We start from the raw sequence: 24,195 nt of genomic DNA, 5'->3' as shown, positions 1-24,195 counted from the left end.
CGTTAAGCCGATACCCTCTCCCAAACGGGTTCGTCGTCGTTGTGTCTCGCCCGGTGTGTAGAAATTTTTTCGTAAGCTCTCTTCCCTTAGAACCACCGTCGTGGTCTGTTTTGCTGTGTGCGTGCAGCCAATTATCGTTTTTTTTCTCGTGTTCGTTTATAAATATAATGTATTAATTCCGCAAGGCGTCGGCCATTTCCGGGGCCGAGATCCCCATCTTAGGATGAGTCCCATCCGGGACTGGGTATCGTATTGTTGATTTTTCTTTTATTTATTTAATATAATGTATTGAGCCTTTCTTTTTTCTTTTTTTTTTCTGTCATAAAATTATTTTTTTTATGATAGATAAATCATTTTAGCGTTTGTTGTTATAAGGTTATTGGTCAGTGGTGTGTCATGTATATTTAACATATATATATATATATTATTCCCGCAGTACCCAAGTACGGTCCGGCCGGCCAGATTACAAAAATTATCCGCCGCGCCCGGAGTACACGGACTTGTTCCGATGCGGAAGACACTTCACGTGTAATATTTAAAAGTTGTAGGTTAATTTTTTTTGTCTTAATAATTGTTTTTTTTTTTTTTTTTTCTTTTGTCCCTTTATTTGCAGAGTGGTTTTTGCCTTCGGGTTTTGTCCACTATTAACTTAATTGTCATAATTTAATAAAGTCCCCTTAATTTTTTTTAATCAACAAAAATCTTTTTATTGCGTGAATATCTTCAATATTCACGTGTATCTTATTTTTTTTTTCCTTTAAATCATATTTCTCTAGTTTTAAGGTAACGGTCTTCGACATACTAAAGTATGTCCACCACTGGTGACATCAAACCAACATATTGGTTATATATTTACAAGGTATCAGCGTATTATAGTCTACAACAACACTTTATATTTTTAGTATATATTTATATATCAATAATTTTTTTTAATTCACTTTATCTCATCAAAATGCATATTTTTGGTTTTCTTATTATTTTTTTTCAATTTTTTTTATTAAATCCACTTATGGTCCGGGTGTTGTTCTTTTCTGATCAAGACCCTCGCCTAAGTGGTTGGCGACCCATTTTCCTTTTTGCAAGGGAGCCATGAGGGTGGCGACTCCACAATCCGTTGCGTGGCCAAAGTCGTCACCTNTTCCACAATCCGTTGCGTGGCCCAAGTCGTCACCTCTCAATACTTACTTAAACGTAATCGATGATAAAACTCTTTTATTATTTAGACGTACATTTTAATGAAAAACGGGAAATGTCAAGGCGTACAAAAACACAGGGTAGTACAGTATTTACTCTAAGACCATTCCATTTACCCTATCTACTGATCCACTAAGTAGGTACGATTATCCATCATACCTAAAATTTGAAAGGAAAGCTTGAGTACTCATCATTAGACTACAGGTATATAGACGAAGGGTTAATATCCTCTTCACTAGACTATAGGTCAGTTTACATGTATTTTTCATTTACCCCATCTATGAGTAGATTTAAAATACAAAATAGGAAAAAAATAATTAAAAAATTAATAGATAACATCAACAGTGATGAAACACTCTTTGTAAGTATAATTGATGCGATAGGAATTTCTGAAGAAGCTTAGAGAAATTTAATTCCGCAGAGATAAAGAAAGTGATTTATAAAATCTATTTTTAAGGATACTGTTAGTGGCAGATAATTAGATAACTCAATAATAACTAAATTATAATTTAATTTTAATAAATAGAATTTTGTTGCTGATCCTCTTAACTGGGACGATAATAATTTTACACATTATGTGGAAATGGATAAAAATGTATACGTATGTAGAACATGAACGAATCACAATATTTTCTATATACTACCGAATGTACTGATAGCAGCGAGTGTAAACAGCAAGTTTTGTTTAAAACCACAACAAATTGAAGAAATAGTAATTAATTAAATACAGCAAGCCATTTTACGAGTTCATTATTCAAAAACTTGTTAAATAAATACAAAATCAATCGATGAACCAATAACCTAAATTGTATTATACGGTGTATAATTTAGTATATTTTATTTTAATTTATTTTAGTTTAAGTAAAACGTATAAAATATTGTAATAATAGAGGTGTTTGAACAAATGCTTAACAATATAAATAGTGATTGCTTAATTGTGACGAAATATCTCTAGATGTATAAACATAATATCTCAGCTTCGCATCGAAGCTAAAAAAGTAATGTTGTCTTACCCTCCTCCTTCATTCTAAAAACGTGTTAAAATTAATTTTTAATAGAAACATATGTATTAAAAAAAAAATTAAAGGTTTATAACAACTTTTGTATCAGCACATTAAAGTACACCAAAATATATTTAAAATTTAAAAAATGCTTGTTAGAATTTTTATACCTGAGCACGAATAATTTAAAATGTCGGTTTATAAATGCCTAGATATAAAAATAAACAGTTTCAGAAATTCCAAAATACTGGTTTGAAACTTATTAACGGCTGGTTATTTGGTTAGTGAGATCATTACTTATTCTAATTTTTAATCTGGTTAAACATATAATAATTCTATTATAATATGATAAAATTTTAAAAGAGAAATGGAATAGAACAAAACTTTTTTTTTTGAAAATTATAGAATGTGTAGGATATTATTAACTTCTGAAATGTAAAAAATTATACATGAAAAGATATTTCATATGTTATGGATTAATAGTTACTATGTATATATCAATAATATAGGGAATTAATAATTCAATTTTTTTTGTTTACTTATTAAATTTTATTTAATAAAAATTTGTTATAAAGACAATTATTTTTGATACGATATTTGTACGAAGAAAATTGTAGAACTATAGAACAAAATAAAAAGCAAAAAAAGGAAAAATGGTTTGTACATAGTAATGTTATACTAAGTTATTAAGAATTCATTGTAGTTGTAATTATGATTTCATTATTTTACAGAATTATCCAGTCTTGTTCAGTTTATGTTTAGTTTTTTTTGCTGGTAATAAATATTTTTAATAAAAATAAAAAAAGACAAAGAAATATTATAATCTTTTTTTTTTTTTTGACGTAAAAAAAATGTAGTTTTTGTAGCAATAGAAATACGGTTTCAGATTTTGTAACATTTAAGTATATTTTTAAAAGAATTTTACCTTGTCTCTTAAACAACGCTATTACTAGAAATTTTTAATTTAGTTATGACTAAATTATTAATTTTAAATTATATTTATGACTATTGAAATGTTGAATTTATCTTTTACGAACAAATTTTATACGTCCTAATATGATTTTAAAAAATGGAATGTGGTCTTAATAAATATTGTTCTAATTAAACCTATCGTTGAACGATATGGTAGAATAAATGATAATATTTTACAAATTTATATAAATCTATTTATTGTAATAAACAAAAAAAAAGATAATAGGCTAATGGTAAAGATGGTATTAATGAAATCGTATCTCAGGGTATAACTATATTTATTTATTAAATAATAAAATATCCCTACCTCATTTATTCCTATTTTTGTTTATTACGTGATTATTTTAGAAGTAAGACATGCAAATAAATATTCGCACTTACCTTTATTTCCTTTAGTAATTGATTGAGTTGGTTTTATGGTGATTTCTTCTTTCAGTGTTAACTGTCGTTTATACTGTTTGCGTTTATTTCGATAAATTAGTATCTCTGTGTATATAAGACTTAGAAAAAGGATTCTCTATAATGGGACCTGCGTCTATTATAATTTGTTACCCCTGTTTTTTTATTTATTTTCTTTAAATTCCTATTATATTATACTATGTTATTACTAATAATATTTGCGATGAATTCCCTACAGTCGATATCGATATTCTTAAAATTTACTCTGAACTAGTCAAAATATAATTATAAGAATATGTCTATCTATATTCAAAATATAATTAACAAGACTGTGGTGGCCCAGCGTTTCTCAGCGTAAAGCCTTGGCTGGCGCGGACACAGTTACCTCGCTAATATATTTTAAATATTATTTCAATACATCTTCTACTATCCTTTACGTCAACTGCCTACACGTTACCGAAAGGTAATTGGCATAGTCCTTTATGGCTGGCGGGTACACACGCAGAGAATATTTCCAAGATGTAGTTTCCTATCTTACGGACTATATATTTTATGATGAACTCTACCCGGACTACTAGCTCTAGAACTGGCTTGTCGACGGATATAGCGCACTTCAAAAATACTCTTTTTATAAGTTTAGTACTACTCTGTACCTCAACTGCCTACACGTTACCGAAAGGTAATTGGCATAGTCCCTTAAGGCTGGCGGGTACACAGGCATAAAGTACTACTACTAAAACTAGTTAATTCTAATCACAAATTATGCTTCTTCATTTAGTTCGGCACATTTAAGGCTGTTCATAAATGTAGGGCACAATAAGCTTTATTATGAATATACGATAATGTATAAGGCTATTATGCCTGTATAAATAAAATTACGCTTCTTCACTCTTTTCGGCACATTTGAGGCTGTCCAGAAATGAAGGGCACAATAATATTTAAAACCTTTATATATAAATAGATATAATGTATATTTGTCGTGAGAACATTAGGTGATAATAAAATAAATAAAAACTTGTTCCTGTGTAAAATATTAATAAATCATCTAAGACAATGTTCACCACTTAGGATGATACATAAAAAAAAACACAGGGTCACAGGGATAAAATATTTACTTATACTGACGCAGATTCCATGTAAGAGAATATTTAGAAGAGAGGTCGTCCGAAGCCGTCAGAGGTCCCAGAAAAAACGAGACGAGAGCAGGAGCAGCCCTTTTTACGAGAAAAAATGGCTTTTTATACGCTGGATGAAGTAAGCCAGCGATCTCTATTGAAATTCCTAAGATGTTGGATAATTATTTGTGATTGGTTAATTGTGATAGAAACCCTGCCGTGGGCGTAGTTAATGAATTGTAGGGGACTGGTTTGAAACATGTGTTGATAAATAGTTATTTTTATTACCCTAAAAGGGAAACATTCCTTAGATGATTTTTGGCTTTATTCATATACATGTGATATTTAGTACATGTGTTAATAATTATACTACATTATACAGAGTGACTTTTTTATCATAACCAACTCAATTACATACATAATAAATATATTTAAAAATTTTGTTTTTGGTTATCTTTAGTTACGTATTATTCTTGAATTATTAACTATGTCATACTTTTGAAGTTCATCCCTCATGCCTTGTAAGGGCATCATCTTTATTTTTTTAAATGGAAATACATATTTTTAATTTAATAAAATGTTTGAGTTTTTAATTTAATAGTAAATGGCATTTGAATTTTTAATATCATTTTATTTGTTTATTAGATATAAACTTTCAAAGTTTCAATTTTTTGAGTTAATATACATGTATAATATACAAAGGATAACAAATACAGGTAGCTAAATGGTTTTTATGACATCGCTGTCACAGTCACGGATTGTTTATTATCAATTATGACTATCATTAGATATACTTTTTAAATAGTCAGTTAGTGTATTTATGAACTCACAACATTGTGCCTTACTATCATTGATAATACCAATGCTGTGTACCTGTGTATATTGATGTCATAAAAAACCAATTAGCTATCTGTATTTGTAATTCCTTGTGTATTATACATGTATATTAACTCAAAAATTTGAAACTTAAATCTAATAAACGAATATAGTTACATTAAAAATTCAAATACCATTTACTATTAAATTAAAAACTCGAACATTTTTTTAAATTAAAAATATGTATTTCCATTTAAAAAAACATAGCTTACGCTCTTACATGACATAAGGGATGAACTTAAAAAGTATGACATAGTTAATAATTCAAGAATAATGCGTAACTATAGATAAACAAAAAAAAAATGTTTAAACATATTTGTTTGGAAATAGTTGAATGGGTTCTGATAAAAAAATCACCCTGTATATTTGTATATATATTGATGTGTTTTAAAAGCATATGGTATTCCATTCAATGAACAAAATGAAGAACGTAAGTTAAAACTTAGTGTACCCTACTTGAAAAGAAAATATATTTTTATATATTTATAACTTAAAGGGGTGTCAACTTTATTTTTTCAAATGGAGACGGACATAATTTACTAGCTTATTTAATGATAATGACTTAATTCATAAAATAACTGGTTAATAACATCTTTCAGAACAATATTTCATTAGCTATTAACAAATTAAAATTCTGACGAAAGATGCGGTTTGAGTGCAGCTATTTTTAGTATCAGTGATTTCTCGGTCTTACTCCCCCACTTAGCAAATATTACAAATGAGAATAATATCCGTAGTACTAATCCAAAAGTTTTTATCAACCAATCATTTTCGAAGTGTAAAATTATATATTAAATAAGCTAGTAAATTAAGTACGTTTTGTTTGAAAAAAATTAAGTTGTTATTTCTATAAGTTATTTAGCATGATTTTAAAAAGTTATGTATTAAATATTAATAAAAAAAATTTATTTATAAATATAAATAAAAAATTAACTTAAATAAAAAAAAATAAAAAATTGTTTTTATTATTATATTTATTTTGTGAATTATAAATTAGTTTGATAAGCCCATCACTCGATATATATTATTTTTATTGTAAGCAGATAGTATCCCAGTCGATAACCAAAATGAAATAAGTAATTTAAAAATATATCGAATTATATTTATTAGGAATAGAAGATCTATTTTGTTATTTAATAAGCATTGGTGGTGCGGCGTATATCTCTTTTGTTGTTAATCATTCGTAAACTGATATAAACTATAACTAGAACAGTTATAAATTTCGTATCATTTATATATTACGATTTATTTATAGATGTTGTGTTGATGTAACACTAGGGTGGTCCTTATTTCTTCGAATTTCGAAATTTCTTTCGGGACACCCCTCAATTTTTTTCTTTAGTATAAAAAAATAATATTCTGAAAATTTAAAATCATTTGGAAAATTTAAATCGAGGCGCACAGCATTTTAAGGTTTTGACCTCGAATTTTCGATGAATATTCTATAAAACGATAAAAAAAACTTATATGAAAGGTTTTCAATAAAAGTCAAGATACAAAAAAAAACCTTATTTAAAAACAAATAATTTGATATATATTATTATTAAAAATTTATTGAATTTTTTACATGCGATAACAATATATTGATAATTTAATAATAATTAAACATCTTAATTTTTATACTTCGCTACTTTAATAGTTTCAACGCTCCATTATAACCTTTTCAAATGTTTATACTGACTTGAATATAAATTAATTAAGTTATTAAGTTGAATTTTATAGCACTGAACTAGTATTAGTTGAAATAAATCATAAAAAAATGAAATAAAATTTAAAAATAGTTTTAAATTAAAAAAAAACAAATTTTGCTCTACTAAATTGATTTATCTTTAATTTTATATATTTTTTTTTTTTTTTTTTNGAAATAAATCATAAAAAATGAAATAAAATTTAAAAATAGCTTTAAATTAAAAAAAAAAATTTTTGCTCTACTAAATTTGTTTATCTTTAATTTTATATATCTTTTTGTTTTTTTTTTAAATTTAATTATTTTATTATTTATAGTATTTCTTTAGTACCACGAGTGACTTTTCTTTAAATCAATTTTAGTTTTATAATATTCAATCAACACATGACCATTTTCGCATTTAATCATAGACAAGATCGATAAATGTTTATCTTATCTTGTGTTGTATTAGTATAAAATCTATAATTATAGAGGTTTACCTATAACCATGATATGTTAAAGGTAATATTTTAAAATTATCATCATTCTAGTCGAATTTTATTCTATGTAGAACAGCAAGCTACTGGGTCAATCCATGCCAAATCATCCAGAAGTGGTTGCACGACCACCTCATATTTTTCTTAAATTTTCAGGGNTTTCGAAATATGAATTTCATAATAATTTTTTTCATTAAAACTATTATATTTTTCAATGATTAATATTCATGTTTCTTAGAGAAAAGTAATTAAGAATCACGTGAGCCAGCGTTGTTTATCGTAGATATTTCTTAAAAAATTTTTATTCTTGAGACATTTTTTTCTTATAATACAATTTAATTAATTTTAATTATTGTAATATGCAACAAACAATACAAAATATATGATATAATAAAAAATAATCTTATTAAAACTATTATTGAACGATTTGTATTTTAAAGCATATGATATTCAAGGGGATAACCAAAATGAATACGGTAAGTATTTTTATATTACGATTTGTTTATATATGTTGTGTCATTGTAATACACAATACGGTATGCATTATATAATAAATACTGCTCTAATTAAATCTATAATTGTAAGATAGGATAATATAAATTATAATATATCACATTATAATATATAGTAAACAGTTACCAATTTGGAATCATTGATATAAAACAATTAATTTTTATATGTTATGTCCTTGTTATACGCAAAACACAATATGTTTATATATTTTATAAATATACAATATAAAATAAATACTTCTTTAATTAAATATATTATTGGATGATAAAATAATATAAATTATGTATATTTTGATAGCATGTGATATTCAAATCGATGACCAAAATAAAGAACGTAAGATAAAACCTAATTAACTCTTTATTCCAATAAAGAATCCTAGTGTTGTTTTTGGCTATATTAATTAAGAACTTATTAAATATGATAATATAAATATTCAATTATTGAATAACATAATAGTAAAAATAAAGTAAAAAAAATATGTATTTTTTTTTACATACTTCCACAACAGTATCCAATAGCGGATATTATACCTACAAAAGATATTAGAATAATTTTTATTATTAATATTATTATTTATTTTTAATTTTGAACAATTCATTAAATAATTAACAGAGGGAGTCTAGGAAAGCATATACCGCTATTTTAGTGTCTCTTCAATCTTAAAATAAATGTTTTGTTACTAAAAATATATAATATTATTAAAATATATTTTTAAAATTGAAAATTCGTTGATTACAAGTTAACATAAAAATATATATATTAATTTTTATGTATGATAACATATATTATTCCAGGTGATAATCAAATCGAATCACGTAAGTAAAAAATAAATCGAGTTTTTAAATCAATAATAATGAATTTGTAATTTAACAATACTTTATCCTCAATAATTGCTGTAACACACTAAAATGTGATAGATTTAACTGTACAAGAAAATATATTATTTTTCTTTAATTGACAAATAATTGATTATAACGATTTGTATTTTAAAGCATATGATATTCAAGGGGATAACCAAAATGAATACGGTAAGTTAAAACTTAATTAAATCTATATAATTATTAATTAATTAATATATAATTTAAATAATTATCGGTGTTTATCATAGATATTTCAGTAATAATTATTGTTCTAGAGACATGTCTCTAGGTGTTGTACATAGTCACAAATTCAGTATCATTTTTATATGGTTTATATCATTATTATTATAATGATTGTTTACAATAATATAACTTAAACACAATGTAATATTCCATGTTGTTAAACAATAATCAAAAAAAAATTGTATATACAGTAATTCAAATTGAAGTAACAAATGATTATAAAACTCAAATAAATTAATCACAAGGCAAAATACATAAATTGCGAACAGTTCGCTTATAGCTACCATTAAATTTAACGACAGTAACAAGGCGTATTACTCCATCATCTCCAGAGTGTACTTCACTAACTCGTGCCAGGTTCCTTTGTTGGGGTAGCAAGTTTTCATCTTTTACTATAACAATTGAGTTCTCTTTAAGCTCATTGCCCCTGGTTTTCTCCCATTTATTTCTTGATTGAAGTTGCTTCAAATAATCTTTTGGACAAGAAGACCAAATTTTTTGAAGTAAATAACTTACTCTTCTCCATCTACTAAGCCTATTCATAGGCGTGGCTGTTAAATCAGGTTAAGGTAGAGCATGTAATGAAGAACCAATTAAAAAATGGCCTGGAGTCAAAATAGACATATTATTAGGATCAACCGAAATTTTTGTTATTGTGCGCGAGTTCAAGCAGGCTTCCACACGCACTAATAGTGCTTCATACGTTAAAGCTGCATCGCCTACTACACGTTTGATGTGATATTTTGCAAATTTTATACTCGCCTCCCATAGGTCACCAAAATGCAGCGAGGGGGGTGGTATGAAATTCCAACGAATACCGAATTCAGTTACAGCAGGCCGAATATCTCTTTCGAATTGTTCTGATTCAAACAGTTTTCTTAATTCCTGAAGTTTTCTATTTGCGCCAGCAAAATAAGTTACATTATTTGAAAATATTTGAAAACAAAGTCCTCTGCGACTAATGAAGCATTAAAGCGCCTAAAAAACATTCAGTGGTCAAATCGCTAGCTAGTTCAATGTGTCCTTCCTTTGTGGCGAAACATACAAATAGACCAATGTAACCCTTGGTTAAAGGAGCTTTGCGATTACTATTAGACTTAACCATTATTGGACTACCATAATCTATTCTACATAAGAAAAAGCAAGAGTTGACTTACTCTTCTGTCGGCAAGTTTCCCATTATTGGCTGCTGCACAATTGGCTTATAACGGAAACAAATTATACAACAATGAACAACCTTTCTTGCTAAATTACGACCATCAATAATTCAATATTTATCACGTAATGACGACAAAATAGCTTGCCGACCAGCATGAAGTACCTTAAGATGTTCATAACGACACAGTAATAAAGCTAAATGACTGTTGCCTGGAACTAATAGGAGATGATGTTGAAATTTGGTCAAATGTTTTGTATGCTTTAAACGACCACCAATTCTAATTACACTACGACCGTCCAAAAATGGATTGAAATATTTTAATTTACTTTTTACAGAAACAAATTTATTGTTTTGTAATTTTTTTAATAAAGTGTTCGTTTTTAGCTACGAATGCTAATGAAATTGATGCATAATTTAATTCGTCAATCGTTAAAGGACCACTTATGTTTGGGGGTATTTTTTTCTCGACTCATGCGATTGTTTTTAAAACGTAAACACTAAGATACAATTTTTTTTAATTTAAAGTACGATGAATAATTTTCTAATAGATATAACATTAATTGAATACTTAACGAAATTTGAGTTCCTTGATTTATTTCTACTATTTCTTCTGAATAAATTGAATACTTCTCTGACATAGTTGTCCATTGATCGCTATTTAGTAAAAGCCACTGTGGACCCGTCCACCATAAAGTTTTCTTTTGAATTTCACACAAGGGATAACCTCTCGATAATATGTCAGCAGGATTATCACCCGTACTTACATGACGCCATTCCAAAATATCTGTTAGAGTCTGAATTTCTCCTACGCGATGAACCACAAAGATCTTCCACTTGATTGATGGAGATGTAATCCAAGCTAACGTTATAGACAAGTTTGTCCGAAAATATTTACGTGAAACTCTTATGTTTAATTTAAGTACAATTTTATACGCCAAACGAGCTAACAATAAGGCCATACAAAGTTCTAGTATAGGCACTGAAATAGTTTTTTAAGGAGCTACTTTAAATTTAGCGCATATTAACATAACTTTTGCTTCCTTTTTATCGTTAATGGATTTTAAATATAAACAAGCTCCATAGGCCAACGTTGACGAATCAGCCAAACCATGTATTTTATTACAAACAATTTCGCTAGCAACAAATAAATATCGTGGTATAACTAATTGATTTAAATATAGAAATTCATACTATATAATTGCGACATCTAGTTTGTACTTTGTTAGGAAGTCCCAATTAATTTTCATTGTCCATAAATATTGCATTTGTAATTTATAGAATATTATAATGGGTCCAAAAAGATCTAATGGATCATAAATAGAAGCTATTTGTGATAAAATTATGCGTTTAGTAACATATTGAACATTCTGATCAATATTACTTACATTGTATTGATAAATGTCATCCACGGGATTCTATAATAATCCTAGTATTTTGCTTATATTATTTTCTAAATCTAAAGTTAACATATCAATTTGATTATTACCTGCTATGTCTTTAATAAGATCAGGATTATTGGAAATCCATTTACGTAAATCAATACCACATCTACGCTTTATATCGATTAATTGATTATGTAATAGTAGTGTATTTGCTTTTGTAAAAGCACCGCCTAAAAAATCATCTACGCAAAAATCTTCTTTAATTGCTTTATAAGCTAAAGGATAATCAGCAGCCTCGTCGTCAGCTAATTGATCAAGACAGCCAGTTGATAAATATGAAACGGATGTTGTGCTATAGGTGACTGTTTTTAATTATACATCATTATTGGCCAAAATATTTGTTGAAAACATCTGTCTGGCGGATCGATTAGTATCTGTCTGTACATATTGGCTATATCCGACGATTGGGAATATGCATGGGTCCGAAAACGCGCCAAAATTCACACTAGTTCTTGCTGAATGCTTGGACCTTTATATAGTATTTCGATCAAACTAGTTGTTAGCCAACGGGCTCCTACGATAACGGTTGGCCGGTATGACTGGTAATAATCAATACAGAAGAAACAAATGAATTAAACAAATGTATACCCAAATATAAAATAAAAGAGATTGATATTCGTACAATTATTATTTGTATATATTATAGAAAAATATGGTATTTTGTTCTGTTTACATAAATATAATAAATAAATAGTAATAAATATAATGGGCATCCCCAAGTACAAATGTAGCTACAATTAATAAATTAAACTATAAATAAATTTACATACAGTAATATCATAGAATTCAACTCGTTCAATCTACTGATTTGAATGTCTTCCCTGTGGTAGCTTCAACTTTGACAATAATGGTCTAACAATCAAGGAATAAACCGGTGTTCAAGCTTTTATATAATAACTTTAAATTTAATAAGACTACAACTTTTAACTAAGTCTTTCACGGCTCTATTGAATAGGCCGGATAATAGCAATATTGTAACAAAGGGAAAAACACGCGTACGTTGATTACGTAAACGGTATTATAACACAATACAGCGCACAGACACATTAACATATGTCAACCATAGCTAATCACCCGACAGACTGCTTGACCGTGAAAAATGTTTGGCCCGGTGTTGTCAAAGGCCACAGTATATACTTTCACGGTCAAATATTACCACCACTACCTCCGTGTTCAACCGGTACACGTTATCAATACCGACTGATGAGGAGATAACATGTGCTGTTTTGAACACTAGTTTTGCACGAACCAACAAAAACAACTCGCAATTTAGTGATTATGCTGTTTTCCTTTTCGACCGCATGATGCGGAAATACGTATTCATCCTTATCATCGTTGTCCGAGTCATATTAAATACTCACGCATAAAATTTACGTATTTTTCTTTGAATTTTGAATTATATTTAAAACGATGTTCTAACGATTTAAATCGCCATAGCGCTGTTAATCTCGAATTACCCAATGTTGACGGTGGTTCACAAAATGGTAATCTGACAACAAATCTACTATCATCGTTACACCTTACATTTTTTAAAAAATGTCTTTTGCATACATTTTCGTCCAAAGTATATACGTTTTCGCTGGAGCATTCCTCTAAGCGCCAAAATAGTTCGATGTGCTCATTAACCTTTAATACTTGTATGTCGTTTGATACAAATAATGCAAGGCTTGTATTTGTATTATTTTCGTCATAAATGCGACCTGCCACTATCCACCAATATCATGTCAATTTTTTGTGGTGTGGTAAACATAGAATCGTCGAGCTCAATGTCAATTGGTAATTTTAGATTATCTAGGTCAATTGATTTTAAAGGAATGTTATTCGTTAGTATCGATAATACTAAACATTCTAAGTTACTGGAGTAATTTGATAAACGCAACGGTATCTTTAGTGACACTAAATAACTAGCGGTGTATGTGGACAGTTAAATACCAGTAATAGCACAATTGACTCTGCGCCTATAAAATTTAATGTTTGGGCCATACTATCGGTAATAAAATTGCTTTGTGAGCGGTGTCAAGTAGTGCACGGCAGATAACTGGTTCACCATTACAAATATATGCGATAAGTACGGCTATAGATAATAATACCTGTTCGATTTTTTTTCTGAATACATTTGCTCTCATTGATGTACATTGTTGTTCGCTATTATTGATATGGCACTCATTATTATTCTCATTATTATTTTTATTGCCTTTAAAATTATTGAAATACAACAAGGAATTATGCAGTTTTGTCACATTTAATACATTTTTGAGACAAACACTTACTACTAGGATGCTGTCGTAAACAATTTTTGCACAAATTTTAATCATTTACTTTACTTATGCTTTCAGTAATCAAAAGTGATAAAAAATTAGGAAATTTGTAAATTATATGATCGGTTTTACACAAAAAACATTTAATAACATTATTGTTTGTGATCATTGCTGTGGTACGAGTTTGCTCTCTTTTAAAGACACTATCTTTCTTAAATTAATTAAAATTTTTTTGTCCAATATTTATCAACGAAGAAGATTCTACCACTTCCAATATTTTAAAACGTGTAACCAAGAAGTCCATTAATGTAGCTACGGAAGCTACAACCGTTTTGGACGCTTCGGTTTGCCATTCTTTTAATGTCTTTGGATCAAGTTTTGACATTATTAAATGAACTAATAATGAACCCCATAAATTAGGGTCTTGACTGAGAGCTTCTAATGCGTTCATATTATTTATTAAATTATCAAGTAAATATCTTAATTTAAAAGAGGATTCTTTTATCATTGGTTGAATATCAAAAAGCGCTTTTGTATGGGCTTGAGCTAAAATTTTTATTGTTGTATCGATTTATTAATGTTTACCAAGCATAATCATAATTTATATCAGTTATTTCAACCAATTTTATTATGTACGCGGCATTACCACATAGTGAAGATTTCAAATAGAAAAATGTTTGCAATTTTGAAAGTGATGAATTTGAGTGTATAATTGCTATGTACATATCATGAAATGACGACCATTCTGCGTTATCTCCGGAAAAAAAAGTTAATCGGAGCTAATTTTTCAAACGAATGCACCACTTGACTTTTGTAATTCGAATCAATCGATATATTACTCGCGGTAGCGCTATTTTCACCAATGACATCCGAAAGTCTAATCTCTACAGTATTCTTTGTTTTAAAATTTCCATTCATTTTTAATAAGCTTTTCACACCCGGAAACTGCCTCTTAATAAAGTTCCTCAAATTCTGAACGATATTTTTCATTATCGTCCGAGCTTTCTGGAAGTGCGATTTCTATGTCCAGTTGCAGTTTATTAAACTCACACCAAGCACCTTCAGCCCTTTGCGTGCGCACGGACAGCTGATTAACATCCAGTTTCTCTGGCGCTGATTTGATGATATTAATTGTGCGTGTTAGCTGACCTTTGAGCTCTGCACGAGCTATTTTTAGCGTATCATTGGTATTGGCCATTTTAACTATTGGGATTATACGATCGCTCTATTATATATATATATGGGAAAATGCAAACAGGCAATTACAGGAACAGAGCGAAGACGCAATACTATTATTTAATTTATATATATGTATAAATTAATACACAAAAAACTATTAAATGTTAACAAACAAAAATAACACATATATTTAATTACACACGAAAACTCTATATAAAATATTCACACAACACAAAAATATTATATAAAACAGAATACACTTATAAACTAAAGAATATACATAGAGACACGTCTTAGCCTACTCGCGACTTGATTTAATCTCCCTCTATATACTTGATACCACTATCTATCTCCAGACCCTGGAAATGGTGCCATCTAGATACCAATAGTACCCACATATATATATATATATACATAACTTGCAAGTTCCTTGACGGTGGGAACATTAAGTTACCCAAGACAAAATTAGCGACTTAACTTTTTTTTTTTTTAATATGCATAAATTACGAATATGTACAATATGATTCTCTTACCGATGTATTTTGATAAATTCTTCACTAAAATTAAATAATCAAACTTAATTGATCACAACTTAATTAGCTAATTAATAATTACATTTGGAGATAACTTGGTTAATAATTAAACACTCTTTAGAGAAAAATGAAATTAAACACTTAACGATTAGTTGCTTTGATTATAAATAATTAATCAAAACTTGTATACAAAACGATTGATTTGTTACCGGTACACTAAGCACTTTGACGAAATAAACGATATAGGAACAACAAAACGATGCAAACGAAATCAAACTATACGCAAACGATTATATTTTAATAACGCTAACCGGAACGAAATGGACCAATGTTTTGACTTCGATGTAGACTGAAAACCCTGTAGAATAAAAAATATAAACGAACGACGATAATTGTTTATAATTTGCTTTATGATTCATTTTATTAAAATATAATAATTGTTTACGATTATTATAACAGTGCGGTGATGATCGAACGAGAGAAAATTGACAATTGACTAAAAAACCCAAATACAACAATACGTTTACAGCGCGTTATCAACAATGTATATATATAAACCGAACATAATTTATTACATTTTTTTTAGAAAGATGCTCTATCTGTTATGACAATAATCAAGATACGCCTATAGGAGAATGTGAACATAAATTTTGCATAAATTGTATAGATCATTGGAAATTTAATAAGAGAACCTACCGTTGTCCTTTGTGCAATCATGTATACGATAACCTTGACTTTATAGGTATATTAATAATTTTTAACAATATAAAGATAAATTTTAAAATAATTTATTTTTATATTAAGGCTAACAAATTAATTTTATATATTATTTATAGTTAATTATTTTCGTTAAAATAATATTATTACATTTGCAGAGTTTTTGTGGTAAAATTCATTTATAATATACAAACACAGATTACTAATTAATTTTATACGACAGATATGCTTTTTGAATTGTCTTTTGTTATTTTTATAAATATGAACTCACAGCATTATGTCCATGACGTATTTAGGGAGGTATTGGTCGCGAATATTTTGTATGGCAGTTATCAAGGATGACACTGAAATATTATACTATATAAATTATAAAGTTGAAAATCTTTTAAGATTTTTAAGAGGCGCATTTTAAGATTTATTCAATAAATTGATATGAGTTTATAACATATTACAAGTTATATCCATTGGATAATACTAATAAATAATGATAAAAATGTTTTATTAGTTCACGATTTTTCAATAATTGTCAAAAGTACACTGTGTATTATAGTTTTGTGTATATTAAAAATATCATACTGGTGTATGTCAATTTTGGATAACCTTAAAAAAACCCAGCACTGAGGAATCGCGCCACAGTGATGACGTGGCATAGTTGGATCAAGTATAATGATATCTGACAGTGATTAAAATCACTATCAAAAAAAACGCTTCAATGCAAATCTTTAGATAGTGTTTAATTTTAAAAAATTGGTGGATTATTCCAAAAGCTTCATAAACTGCTAGTTCCTTATTAATATCCTGATTAAGATAAAGTATGTCGAATGAAAAAGGGATTATTAAAAAATAGTATTTCCCATAAAAAAATTATATTGATCAATACACTTTTCAATAAGTTATAGCATTATAAAGTTAAAAATGTAAAAAATAAAATTGAGAATTTTCACACAATAATAGCATTTGGTAGCCATTTTCACCGTGAAGACAAAATAAAGTCCAAAATTTTTTTTTTGCATAATAAATTAAATTACATTAGCTTTAATTTAATATATATAGAAAAGTGTCAGACTTTCCGGAACACTTTCAAAATTTAAGTTGAAAAAGTAAATTTTTTGTGAAAAAGTTGTCATTTTGAATCCCCCCCTGTAGGCAGGTAAAAAGTCAGATTTATAAAAAAAATATACCAAATGAAAGGTAATGATATCATGCATCTATATAAAAAAGAATTATATTGATATGTTCATTTTTGAAAAAGTTATGGCACTTTTAAGTAAAAAAAAATTGAAAAAATTTCGAAAATTAGCGATTTTTAAATTTGTAATTTTTTTGGAGGTTTCCCCCATTTACAGGGAACGAGGGAAATTTTTTCAATTTTTGAGGGTAATGTCTTCGATTAGATACGATTTGTGATCTTTTGACGTATCGTTGAAAGAAATCGGTTCGGTGATAGCTAAGAAAAAAAAACACATCATAGTAAAACCAATACCTTCTCAGCTTCTCATTGAAGCTAAAATATACAGAGATCTCTGTACAAAAAGTATTTTTTGGGTAGTTTTGTGGTAGATTATCAAAATATATATAAATTTCATTTATATAAGTTCGTACAAATAGAATTAAACATAAAATATATATATTTTTTTTTTTAGATAATGAATTGTCTGCAAATTTGAGAAGTAAATAATAGTTTGATTGATTTATATCCACGGGATGTTAATATATGAAGGGTACAGGGAAAAAACCGACTAAGTCACTTTTTTTTTAAACAGAGTTAATGCAACTTTTATTTTTAAAACGCAATTACAATTAAACAATCAACTGAAATTAAGTACTGCAGTGACTTANTAGTGTATAGAAATTACTTCTAGTAATTTAACAAGCTAATAAAAAATTGTTTATTTTTATTAAACTTTGGACATATTTTATTCAATGATATCTAATGTAAATTATTTTTTTCTTCTGCATTAATTGTAAAGTAATTATTAATGATTATTTAATTTTATATAATAATGTTATGTTTGAATAAAATATCTAATTAAGTCCATTTATTAATCACGCCTAATGAGATTAAAATTTAACTTACTTAATTTAACAAACTAAAGTATGTTCGTTGACTAACAATAAATAAGAAAAAAGAAAGTTAATTGTTTTAAGTTTACTGGGTTATAATTTTATAAGGACCATAGATTTAAATATAAAGCTATAATAATTTTAAAATAAAAAAAATATATATGCTTTTTTTATAGTATCATTGTTTTAAGACTTTTTATACAAGAATTTCAATTAAATTAAGTTTTTCAAATTTTTGGTGCTGATACTTAAACTAGATTAAAAAATTTTTTGGAGTTAAAAATTTTTGAACATATAAGATTGTAAAAAAAATTATAAAATATATTTTTTTAGTTAATAATTTGAGACAAGTTCAAAGATGTAAGTAATAATTTAATCAATTTATTAGCACTGTATAGCATTTTATTTAACTTATTTTTTATTTAGATATCTATATGTTTGCTGGGACTCTTGGTAAGAGGAGAAAATGTATTTAATATATTTAGAGTTTGTTAATTATATCTCAATATAATTTCAATTTAAATACTAATTTTTCATACATAAAATTTGAAAAAGTAACATTTGAGAATAACATATCTATGTTTTAAATTTATTGTTTTACATTATCAATATATATAACCTTTATTTATAGTTAATGCATAAGATAAAATATACGATATTCTTGAAAATATGAAAAACTGACGATTATCTTTACATACTTTTAAATATTTATAAAACATTTATAATAAATGTTTTCTAAACATTTAAGTTTTATTGGGGTATTAGTTTTTGACCACACTTGTATTAATTGATTAGAACACAGATTAGCACTAATAGATATTGGGTTTTTGGCCACACTTTGAAAATATAAAAAATGAGCTAGAACAGAACCTTTTGATGGAAGCTGTTGACGAATAATATTTTTTTTTGGCGTAATCATAAGGCGATGAGTTATAGTCTTTGGAGTTTTGGAATTTTCCATTATACACTAAAATTAAATTGGACATAAATTTTATTATAAATTTATTTTATAATTGCCGTCTAATGAAATTCAATAAATTGATTAATTTTTAAATTGAAATGACCTTTTACGAAAAAAAAATGAAATGTTAAGGCCTAAATTACAATTTATTTTAAAACTGTATCAGATTTATATAATTATATTTTTATAAGTTATAATTATATCAAAAATTAATTTTATTACAACTATATGTGAGTTATTTTTCCTTATCTAATATTATTATGACCACTGGAAATAAAATTATGATTAAAAATTATTTAAATAAAACGTTCAATAGAGTACTATTAAAATATTGTAAACTTGTGACTTCACAAAGGTTTGCTGATCACAACTGATAGATGTTAAATTCACATTAGATGAAATTCTATAACATTATTCTACATTTTTCAAAATTACAGATAGCATAATCTTTAGTATAATAAGATATGATAAAGCGATATAGTTACGGTACTTGAAGAAATATGAATCTTTAACGAACGAGTTATCAATAAAACCCAATATGAATTATTTTCTTTTTCATAATTTTAATTAAATTTATATTGATGTATAATATTATTATAATATAAAACAGTATTCTTATAACATTTAATAAAAATGAATTGTTTAATTAAAAAAAAAATATTTGAAAAGTATGTAAAGAACAAACGTCAGTTATTCATATTTTCAAGAATATCGTATATTTTAGTTTATGCATTAATTACAAAAAAAGGTATAAGTTTTTAAGATTAGTGAAGAATTTTTTTTTACTTATAATATACATAAATATCAGCCAAACTGCATAAAAAAAAAAAATAAAAAAAACTTTAAGCTTACTTGAGACCTACTATAAATATACCCTATAATGGCGCTAATTATGATATTCACGCTATCAATTTTCGTCTTAAAATTTTGAAACTGAAAAATTTGTATTCTAAAATAAAAATCAAACTGTTTTGATATACTTATCATAATATTTGACCAAAAATTGAATAACAGAGACCATTTTTTGTTTTTTGGTCAAAATACTAAAAACGTGTTGAGCTACCAGTAAAATTTTTTTTAAAAATCTCAAATTTTCACAAAATGTCTATTTTAATGTATAAAATAAATTTAAAATGGTTCTCATTAAAATTTCGAAGATCGACTTTCATTTATGCATACAGAATAAGTTACATAGAATACACTGCTTACATAGTATTTTTTTATACTAGATTAGATAGAAATTCTCTTGTTTTTTAGCTTCAATCCAACATTAAGAAGGTATTAATTTTACCATGATGTGTATATTTTTTTTTTTTTGTGTCTGTCACTCTTTTTTTTCAGCTCTCAATGGACCAATTTTTCTTAACGATACATCAAAAGATCACAAATCGTATCTCACTTAAGATATTATCATCAACAATTGAACATTTTACCCTTATTTCCTGTAAATAGTGAGAATCCCCCAAATTTTTTTTAAATCAGTATATTTCATCATTTTTTAAACTTTTTTTTTTTTAAATTGCCTTAACTTATTGAAAAATAAACAAATCAAAATAATTCTTTTTTATTTTGAAACTATACATATTTCTCTTCCATTTGATATCAATTTATTGAAAATTTGGCACGTAATCTGCCTACAGAGGGGATTCCAAATAACAACTTCTACAGAAAAATTAAACTTTTTTACCTCAAGTTTTGATAATTAATTTTAACATTTAATCATTGCCCGTTGGAATGATTTTTTTGCAATTTTTCTTTAATCTTTTTGAGTTAGAATTTTGCATTTGGAATAATCCACCAATTTCAACTATACCAATATCACACTATGCTACGAGACCACTATGCTACCGTTTTTAAGCATAAACTTACAAAATCAGTTTAGAATTTACATGGATAAATAACTAAAGAATAACATAATTGATAAACCAGTACCTTCTCATATTCCGTTTCGTTACAATAATCCTATCCGTTTATACAAGTTTAATTACATTTAAATTAGCCAGTATTTTCAAAATCTAAGAATGGAAAAGGTTATCAATATTCTTTAAATAAAAATTTACTTTTTAGGCAGTTTTTTCATGTGATATTCAAAATTATTAAAAACATATAATTAAACATATATTGTATTTTTTTTTTTTTAGTAAATATCTTGTCCGCAGCTATAAGAAGTAAATTATAATTTAATTTATATCTACTTGATATTACTAAAAGTATATTATTTTGAATTATTTGTTATTTAGATACCAACACGACTACAGTTTTTACTGGTAAGATGAGAAAATTATATTATTATACATGGAATTCGTTATTCAGATTTTGATGAGGCTTTAAGTTAGACGCTAATTTTTCTTATAAATTTTTTTGCTCAAAAAATTTCCAATTACACGTACAATTTTTCATAGTGGAAAAATACATCTTCATTGGATTTTAATACTGAGCATAACAAAGGAATGTTTATTGTCATTAGTTAAAATTTTATTTAGACCAAAGATTTAAAAATACTGTTATAGTAAAATTAAAATGAAAAAAAAAGTTTGAATTTTTTTTAGTAGAACAACTTTTTGATATTAAAACTCTATTCTAATATTACTCTATTATAGTACTCTATTGTAAATTAGAAATTGAATGTATATTTTCAAATTATTGGTGCCGATATTAGCTATATTTAAAGAATGAAAAAACGTTATAAAAAATTAATTTTTAGGCAGGTTTTTCATGAGATATTTAAACAAATTACGTATATTCATTTGAAATGTTGAATATATAAGTTAAAAAAAAATACAAATCAACATAAAATGTATTTTTTTCAGCTAATGATTTGAGCGAAGCTATAAGAAGTAAATAACAATTTAATGGATTTATATGTACTGGATAATACTAAAAATATTTTATTATTTAGATATCAATATACGTTCAGGTTTTACTGGTAAGAGGGGAAAATGTTATTAATTCACATAGAATTTGTTATTTAGATCATGTTCGACGCTAAATTTTCCTACATAAAATTTAATTATAAAACGTTTGAGAATAACGAATTATAATTTTTTAAAGTACTATGTTACTTAATTAATAAATATTGCATTTCTTTCAATCTATTCTAGTATTCCGAATAGGTTTCAACATAGCTTATTCATTGTTTTTTTATACTTAATTAGATGGAATTTATCGAGTTTTGAGTAAGTTTTTAACTTAAGTTGAAGATTATACATTCAAAATGTTTAAGTATGCGATCGCACATATAAAGATACAATAATAAATTTTTTTTTAGTGAATGACCTGGCCGAAGCTATAAGAAGTATACAGTATTTATATATATAACTAAATACTAGAAATTACTAAACGTAAATTATTTTAACCTATTTATTATTTAGATATCAATACGACTANATAAAGCACATATAAAGATACAATAATAAATTTTTTTTTAGTGAATGACCTGGCCGAAGCTATAAGAAGTATACATTATTTATATATATAACTAAATACTAGAAATTACTAAACGTAAATTATTTTAACCTATTTATTATTTAGATATCAATACGACTATAGATTATATTGGTAAAAATTGGAAATTTTTTTAATATATATATAGAATATGTTGTATTTGGTGTTAATTTAGAGGCTAATTTTTTTATACGTAAAATATAAAAATAAGTTATGTTTAATAAGTAATGTTTTAAGTTATAAATTAATATAGCATATCTATTTCACCTATTCTTTAGTATTATATAGAATAGGTTTAAACTTATGTGATGGTGTCACGTTACCATTGTTGTGAGAATTATTTTAATAAAATACAGACAGCACATCCGCTTCCTGAGACGATGAATTAACAAATAATATTTATTGCCAAATTGGCAATATTTCAAATTATTATGAAAACCCAATAGACCTGACCATCGTGGTCAGTCGACTCCAGTTCCTTGTGTCATTCATCAGTCTCAGTTCTCGGTTGTCGCTGTCCGGCTTACTGCTTAAAGTAAAGTCTCTGTATATTCCTTTTTAAACCTATCTACTCTCTTCCACAACATTTCAGAGTACTTTTGTCTTGCACTTCGTCTGAACCTCATACTTTGTTATACTCCTTATCTGGTACGTCCAGTATTTGTGTCTTGCACTTCGTCTGCACCTCATACCTAGGTGTTACCCTGATTCCCTTCCTATAACAACAGCCTTTCGACACCCACAACTAACCCGGAGTGTCAGCCGAGTACGGTGACTGCTGTNACTAACCCGGAGTGTCAGCCGAGTACGGTGACTGCTGTAGGACAACACGCACGTGAATACCTAGACAGCAGACACCACATCCTCATATTCATCTTCGTATCACAATTACTTTTACATTGTTTCATTTATTTTATTGTGTTACAACACTTAGCTTGTTCTTTTGTTAAGCTTCGAACTTGTTTAGATGGTAATTCTGTAGTTACGAGTAAGCAATTAACTAAAGAACTTCAAATACTATAAGTAGGGTAATTTGGAGAGAGCTGGATCCCCCCCGCCTCACCCACTCACCTTCCTTGCGGTGGAGGAAGTGTACGGGGGG

The 24,195-nt window shown here is 27.0% G+C and overlaps 1 protein-coding gene across 13 annotated transcripts in view; it reads left to right on the top strand.

The window, feature by feature from the left end:
- The first annotated feature begins 2,759 nt into the window (after window positions 1-2,759).
- LOC126907241 (uncharacterized) overlaps window positions 2,760-24,195 on the top strand; it is a 235,096-nt gene continuing 213,660 nt past the window's right edge. For 9 of the 13 annotated variants that reach the window (XR_007704443.1, XM_050688423.1, XM_050688377.1 and 6 more), the window contains exons 1-18: window positions 2,760-2,851; window positions 2,927-2,969; window positions 5,952-5,987; window positions 6,601-6,633; window positions 8,531-8,566; window positions 9,028-9,048; window positions 9,226-9,261; window positions 16,494-16,649; window positions 18,268-18,294; window positions 19,022-19,048; window positions 19,115-19,141; window positions 21,791-21,817; window positions 21,890-21,916; window positions 22,460-22,486; window positions 22,549-22,575; window positions 22,805-22,825; window positions 22,918-22,944; window positions 23,181-23,207. Coding sequence is in view for 12 of the 13 variants with exons in the window: in XM_050688423.1 (XP_050544380.1) it covers window positions 2,849-2,851; window positions 2,927-2,969; window positions 5,952-5,987; window positions 6,601-6,633; window positions 8,531-8,566; window positions 9,028-9,048; window positions 9,226-9,261; window positions 16,494-16,649; window positions 18,268-18,294; window positions 19,022-19,048; window positions 19,115-19,141; window positions 21,791-21,817; window positions 21,890-21,916; window positions 22,460-22,486; window positions 22,549-22,575; window positions 22,805-22,825; window positions 22,918-22,944; window positions 23,181-23,207 (628 nt within the window). In the remaining variant the exon portion in view is untranslated. Of the gene's footprint in view, window positions 2,852-2,926; window positions 2,970-5,951; window positions 5,988-6,600; window positions 6,634-8,530; window positions 8,567-9,027; window positions 9,049-9,225; window positions 9,262-16,493; window positions 16,650-18,267; window positions 18,295-19,021; window positions 19,049-19,114; window positions 19,142-21,790; window positions 21,818-21,889; window positions 21,917-22,459; window positions 22,487-22,548; window positions 22,576-22,804; window positions 22,826-22,917; window positions 22,945-23,077; window positions 23,105-23,180; window positions 23,208-24,195 lie in introns of all 13 variants that reach the window. The other 4 variants (XM_050688387.1, XM_050688369.1, XM_050688405.1 and 1 more) reach the window with 3 other exon arrangements.

Source organism: Daktulosphaira vitifoliae, unplaced genomic scaffold (genome assembly GCF_025091365.1).
Source record: "Daktulosphaira vitifoliae isolate Bord-2020 unplaced genomic scaffold, ASM2509136v1 Scaffold_1, whole genome shotgun sequence".
Taxonomy (NCBI): domain Eukaryota; kingdom Metazoa; phylum Arthropoda; class Insecta; order Hemiptera; family Phylloxeridae; genus Daktulosphaira; species Daktulosphaira vitifoliae.
This window is presented reverse-complemented; position numbering and strand designations above follow the sequence as displayed.